General features: G+C 40.0%; 1 protein-coding gene across 1 annotated transcript in view; it reads right to left on the bottom strand.

The window, feature by feature from the left end:
• PHACTR4 (phosphatase and actin regulator 4) overlaps positions 1-1,540 on the bottom strand; it is a 105,407-nt gene extending 103,867 nt beyond the window's left edge. Inside the window, exon 1 of the mRNA XM_011981760.1 lies at positions 1,260-1,540. Coding sequence (XP_011837150.1) covers positions 1,260-1,305 — 46 coding nt within the window. The 5' untranslated portion in view covers positions 1,306-1,540. The remainder of the gene's footprint in view (positions 1-1,259) is intronic.
• Positions 1,541-6,507: the final 4,967 nt, after the last annotated feature.

Here is a 6,507-nt window from a genome sequence, read left to right as displayed (position 1 = left end):
CTCCTGACCTCGTGATCCGCCCGTCTCGGCCTCCCAAAGTGCTGGGATTACAGGCTTGAGCCACGCGCCCGGCCAACATTTCATTTTTTTAAGTGAGTTAATGAATTGATAAAGACACAGCCCTAGTGATCAAGGTAAAGTGAGTCAAGTCCTGACTTCAGTTCTGAAAATTTGTTGCTGAATGACTCACTTTGTGATCCATGTGCCTCAGTGTCAGTAACACATGAAAAATACTGCTGAAGATATTTCATCTAGGAAGTTCTCAGGTGAAAATGCTACCCTTAGAAACAAAATCTCATTACATTACGAAACATTTGGGAGTGTTACCTGTGTTTCCACACTTTATGCATTTTTTTAAAGTCACCAACATTTTTTGTTTCTGAAAAAACAAAAAACACAGCCTAGGACTGAACATGTTTTCTGCTTCTCCATAAATCCAAGTGAAGGTATAAATCTTATTTAAATATTATAATGTCCAGAAATTATTCACAGGCTTTCCCTAGTTTTGCTTATATTTAATCAACCCTTTAGTGAACATCCGCTTAAAACTGTTTTTCCCAATTTATGATTGTCATCTTATATAAAACCCTACGAGATTAGGAAAATGAGCTTGCAGTGACAAGTGACTACCATTGCACGTAGAAGATTTGAAATTCTGAGCTATACTCACAATCAGCTTGGTCTCTAGCTATCTCTTAGACAGTAACATTTCAAATGTACCAACTTCAGAAAAGTTTATATCAAAGCATTGACTTAAGAGAAACGGAAACACTAGCGCAATGGAAAATGCCTGAGACTTACTAGGAAAATGTATAACCAACTCTAAAAACTTAATTCTTAAAAGTGGTTCTGTCTATAGAAGTTAACAGTTCTGTTTTCCAAGTTTTGTAAAATACTAGCAAAATATCTTCGAATTCTAAATACGTTTCTGTAGCATTTATCTTTAGTAACGGCAAGAAATTAACAGATAATTCCTTAGCAATATAATATAAAAAACTTCAAAGAGATCAAGTAAAACAAAACTGTGAATGATAAATTAATAAACTAAATTTTTTAAGGTTTTAAGTTTTAAAAAACCTAATTTTTTAAAGTTTCTCGCCATGTTCTGCATGACTTCATTCATTCTTCACAAACATAAACATTTCAAAGTTGGGATCATCAACATTCTCGTGTTTAACTTCACATAAATACTCAAGTTCACCTGTAAATCTGCCTTGCTTCCGTCAAGATTTTCTGTTTCTCTGCCTTCTATTACTCACCAACTGCATCTGGATTTACCGGTCTGGAGACATCGGCTTGCCCCATGATTATATTGTCTGATGTATCTCACGACAACAAACTGTCCCGGACAAAAGCAAACTTTTCATAAAAGATAAATCCACATAAAGAGGGGACATGCGATCCTCTTTCAGTGTCACTGCCAAACATCAGGAAATGGCATAAGGTCAGTTCATCTGCTGAAGTTTCTGTTTCCCATACAGCCTGGGCACTTACAGTTCTTACAAAACTCTCTTCACACTGGCTCTCTTCACCCAGGAATGCCTGTCATTCCAGAATGCACACTGTGTAGAGCTGAAGTGCAGGAAGGGGAGGAGACTGCCAACCACATTCTAGCTGCTGACTGGCATAGCCCAAAAGTCCACACCCCCTGTTCCTGACTTTTGAGCTTGGCTGGAACTCTCCAGGCTCTGAGTCATAGAAGAAAGGGAGCCTGCTCAAGAGTACACCAAAGAATTTACAAATTTAATCACACAAAAACACCAGGATGGTTATGAGTAAAAGGCTAATGGGAGCAGTAATCCATTCAAAGGTGTGTTTTAGACACAGGTTTACCTCAAAAGTATCAGATTTCACTGTGTTATGGACTGCATGTTTGTATCCCCTTACAATTTATATATGGAAATTCTGACGCCCAGTGTGATGGTATAGGAAGTGGGTTCTTTGGGAGATAATTAGGTCATTGAGGGTAAAGCCCTCGCTAATAGGATTAGTACTTTATCAAAAAGGACCCAGACAGCTCTCTCTTTCCATCATGTGAGGCTATGCAAGAAGACAACTGTCTGGAAACCAGGAAGAAGGCCCTCACAGATACCCAGTCTCCTGGTACCTTGACCTTGGACTTCCCAGTATCCAGAACTGTTAGAAATAAATGTCTGTGGCTGGGCCTGGTGACTCATGTCTGTAATCCCAGCACTTTGGGAGGCCAAGGCTGAAGGATTATTTAAGCCCAAGAGCTCGAGATCAGCATGGGTAACATAATGAGACTCTGTCTCTAAAAAATTTAAAAATTAGCCAGGCATGCTGGCGTGTGCCAGCAGCCCCCAGCTACTGGAGGGAGGGGAGGTGAGGTGGGAGAATTGCTTGAGCCCAGAGGTGAGTTGTGAGCTGTGATTACACCGCTGCACTCCAGCCTAGGCAACAATGCAAGACCCTGCCTCAAAAATAAACAAATAAAAATAAAAGAAATAAATGTTTGTTTAAGCCCCCCCAGTCTATAGTATTCTGTTATAGTAGCCTGAACAGATTAAGACATGCTATTTATTCTAAAATTTTATTTCCTACCTATAGGTGGGCATGCCCAAAGCAAGGTGAGATCTATGTACTGGGAATTAATAACATTAGAAACAATATTTTAGGACTGAATATATCTTTTCTGAGAATACGGACAACTATTTCTGAAAATCTGCTTACTAAAACAATAAACTTGAAATAAATATTTGGAAGGCATTATATAATAGTCTCTTCCTGCTAAAAATCAATAATCTCCATATAATCTTGGGGAATAAGAAATTACAAAGAGTAGCCCTACATGCTGCGCATAATACATAGAAATATCACCTAATCACATGCGGCAAATGAACGTCCAATTTGCACATTGATTTTTCCTTTTTTATCCATAACTAACTTACATACAGCCAAGTACATAAATATTAAGGATACAGCTTGATAAATTTTTATTTAGTATAGTAACACCAAATTTTCTAAATGTTAAAAAGACACACATAACACAACCTTAACATAACCTCCACATAACCTGGATTATTCCACTAACATCTGAAGGTAAAAGAGGAAGCTAACAATTTTGAGTAATATATTAAGGAGTTTTACACTGGTTACTGCATTTAATCATCACCACAACTAACCATGCATTGTGAGGTATATTTATTTACCCTATTTTCAGATAAGAAAACTAGGGCTAGTAAGGTCAAATCCTGTGTCTTATATCACCAAGCTAGTAAGTACCAAAGCGCTAATATTCCTTCAATAAAAGACAGCAACCACTGGGTGGAGTGGCGTGCACCTGTAGTCTCAGCTACTGAGACTGAGACTGAGGCTGCGGTGGGAGGATCACTTGACCCCATGAGTCTGAGTCCAGCCTTGGCAACATAGTGAGCCCTGTCTCTAAAAAAAAAAATTAAAACAATTTTTTAAAAAAGACAGCTACCAAAAAAAAAAAGGGAGTTTTTCATTTAAATCTTTAGTCACCAAACTGAGATCCCAGAAGATTTCTAGCATCTGAACTTTCCCGTATTTAGCCTGTCCTTGGTACATTCTCTTCTCTATTATCTTAGCCCCATTATCTGTTTTTGATAGAGAAAAAAACAGCAAAGGTAACAAAAAAGAAAACCTCAATGCTAAGGCATCAGTGAGGGGAAAAAGTGCAGAAACATTCAGACAACATTAAATTGTTAATATTGGTAGTAATTAGAAAAACATTATGATGTTGACCATTAAAACAGGAAAGAAAGTAAAAGGAAAAATGCACTGAAAGCACAATTCAATTTAATAATGCCCAATACTTTGGAACCTAGGTACTTATACTTATTAGCATAAAAGCAGACCATAGCAAGAGCAGTTTCCATTGTTGTAAAATGGGAATGCAAAAGGTGGCAAATGCATTGCTTGGCACTCAGGAGGTGCTCAACATATTGTAATTAACAACATCATTATCACCATCATCATCATCATCATGGAGCCAATATGGTATATTACTTATGAGCATGAGCTTTGGAGTCAGTCTGAAATTTTAATTCCAGCTCTACCACTTATTAAGTGTTAACTCAAGACAAGTTACTTCACCTCTCTAAGTCTCAGTTTTCTAGTATTATAAAAGTACACAACAACAATTACTAGTACAAGGCTGAACGTGGTGGCTCACGCTTGTAATCCCAGCACTTTAGGAGGTCAAGGCGGGCAGGTCACCTGAGGTCAGGAGTTTGAAACCAGCCTGGCCAACATGGTGAAATCCTGGTTCTACTAAAAATACAAAAATTAGCTGGGAGTGGTAGCACATGCCTGTAATCCCAGATAGGAGGCTGAGGCATGAGAATCGCTTGAACTCAGGAGGCAGAGGTTGCAGCGAGCCACGATCATGCCACTGCACTCCAGCCTGGGCAACAGAGCGAGACCCTGTCTCAAAGAAAAAAAGAAAAATTACTAGTACAGGGAATTTGTAAGGATTAAATGACATGAACAGAAATGAAGTGCTTTGTAATGTTCCTGGTACCTGAAAACCTCTCAATAAATGCAAATCAAGAAAAGAGAGGCCAGGTCAAGAGTATGACTCCAGAGAGCAAGTTGGAAGAAGCAGGTCAGAGAGAAAGTCTGAACACAACCAGTTGCTGTATAGAAACATTAAGCAAATGGAAGGACCCAGATACAAGCATTACCTTGAATATTTGGGTAAGTTCAAACCCGGCACATTGAACATGCACACACACACACACAGCCCAGAAACAGTACCTTCTAATCTATGTAGACATGACCATACAAGAGTACAACAAGATAGATTTATGGATCTAGGTATAGCTGCTAAAACCATCTGCCAAATTTAAATGCCAAAATAAAAACCACCTGCCAAATGTAAAAGGCCAGGCACAGTGGCTCATTCCTGTAATCCCAGCATTTGGAGAGGTGAAGGTAGGAGGATCCCTCGAGCCTAGGAGTTTGAGACTAGCCTGTGCAATAAAGTAAGGCCCTGTCTCTAATAAATAAAATAAAATAAAATAAAAGCCAAATCTTGTCATGGCTCACTGCTGATTCTACAATATTGTGAGAGTAGCAATAAAACTTCAAGAATGAAAGGGGCTGGGCACAGTGGCTCATGCCTGTAATCCCAGCACTTTGGAAGGCCAGGGTAGGCGGATCACAAGGTCAGTATATTGAGAACATCTTGGCCAACATGGTGAAACCCCATCTCTACTAAAAATACAAAAATTAGACGGGCATGGTGGTGCACGCCTGTAGTCCCAGCTACTCAGGAGGCTGAGGCAGGAGAATCACTTGAACCTGGGAGACAGAGGTTGTAGTGAGCCAAGATAGCGCTACTGGCTACTGCATTCTAGCCTGGGCGACAAGAGTGAAACTCCATCTCGAAGAAAAAAAAAAGAATGAAAGGATTCTTAGTGATCATTTGGCTCAACTTCAATCTCCTACTTATTGCAGAAGGAGGAAACTGAGGTTCAAAGAGGTTAAATGCCTTGCTCAGAGCAAGAACTAAAATCCAGGTATCCTTATTCTGACTCCCAGACTCACTGAAGCTCTTGTATAAATGGCCAAGAATTTTTAAGCTCCAAAAGAAATATTCATTTTCCAAGGAATTCCACACTCTACAACTAATCTCTCAGAAATGCTAAGTCTAGGCGGGGCACAGTGGCTCACGCCTGTAATCCTACCACTTTGGGATGCTGAGCTGGGCAGATCATGACATGAGGAGTTTGAGATGAGCCTGACGAACATGGTGAAACCCCGTCTCTACTAAAAATACAAATATTAGCTGGGCATGGTGGCGGGCGCCTGCAATCCCAGCTACTCAGGAGGCTGAGGCAGGAGAATGGCTTGAATTCAGGAAGCAGAGGTTGCAGTAAGCCAAGATTGCACCACTGCACTCTAGCCTGGGTAACAGAGCAAGACTCTGTCTCAAAAAAATAAAATAAAAAACAAAATAAAGAGAAATGCTAAGTCTAGGCCCAGTGCAGTGGCTTGCTCCTGTAATCCCAGCACTCTCAGAGGCCGAGGCAGGAGGATCACCTGAGGTCAGGAGTTCGAGACCAGCCTGGCCAACATGGTAAAACCCTGTCTCTACTAAAAATACAAAAATTAGCCGGGCGTGGTGGCTGGCGCCTGTAGTACCAGCTATACAGGAGGCTGAGGCAGGAGAATCGATTGAACTTGGGAGGCGGAGGTTGCAGTGAGCCGAGATCGTGCCAATGCACTCCAGTCTGGGTAACAGGGCAAGACTGTCTCAAAATAAGAAAGAAAAGAAAAGAAAAGAAGAAAGAAATGCTAAGTCTGTTGCCTATGTGCCAAGACACTACATGTTCCCTGACAATCATGTTTAATTTTTCTTCTGACAATCAGTATTTACTCTGTGCTAATTGGTAAGCAGACAAGCAGAAATGTAGGACGATACTGGCACACCAATGACATTAAAATTAACAATAAAGCCTTGAGTTCATTTTAGTCTTCTATGCATTATGGTGTTTTTTTTTTTGTTTTTTTTTTTTT

The sequence above is a fragment of the Mandrillus leucophaeus genome, unplaced genomic scaffold, assembly GCF_000951045.1.
Source record: "Mandrillus leucophaeus isolate KB7577 unplaced genomic scaffold, Mleu.le_1.0 Scaffold23, whole genome shotgun sequence".
NCBI lineage: Eukaryota > Metazoa > Chordata > Mammalia > Primates > Cercopithecidae > Mandrillus > Mandrillus leucophaeus.
Note: the sequence above shows the minus strand (reverse complement) of the source record. Positions and strands in the feature narration are given on the sequence as shown.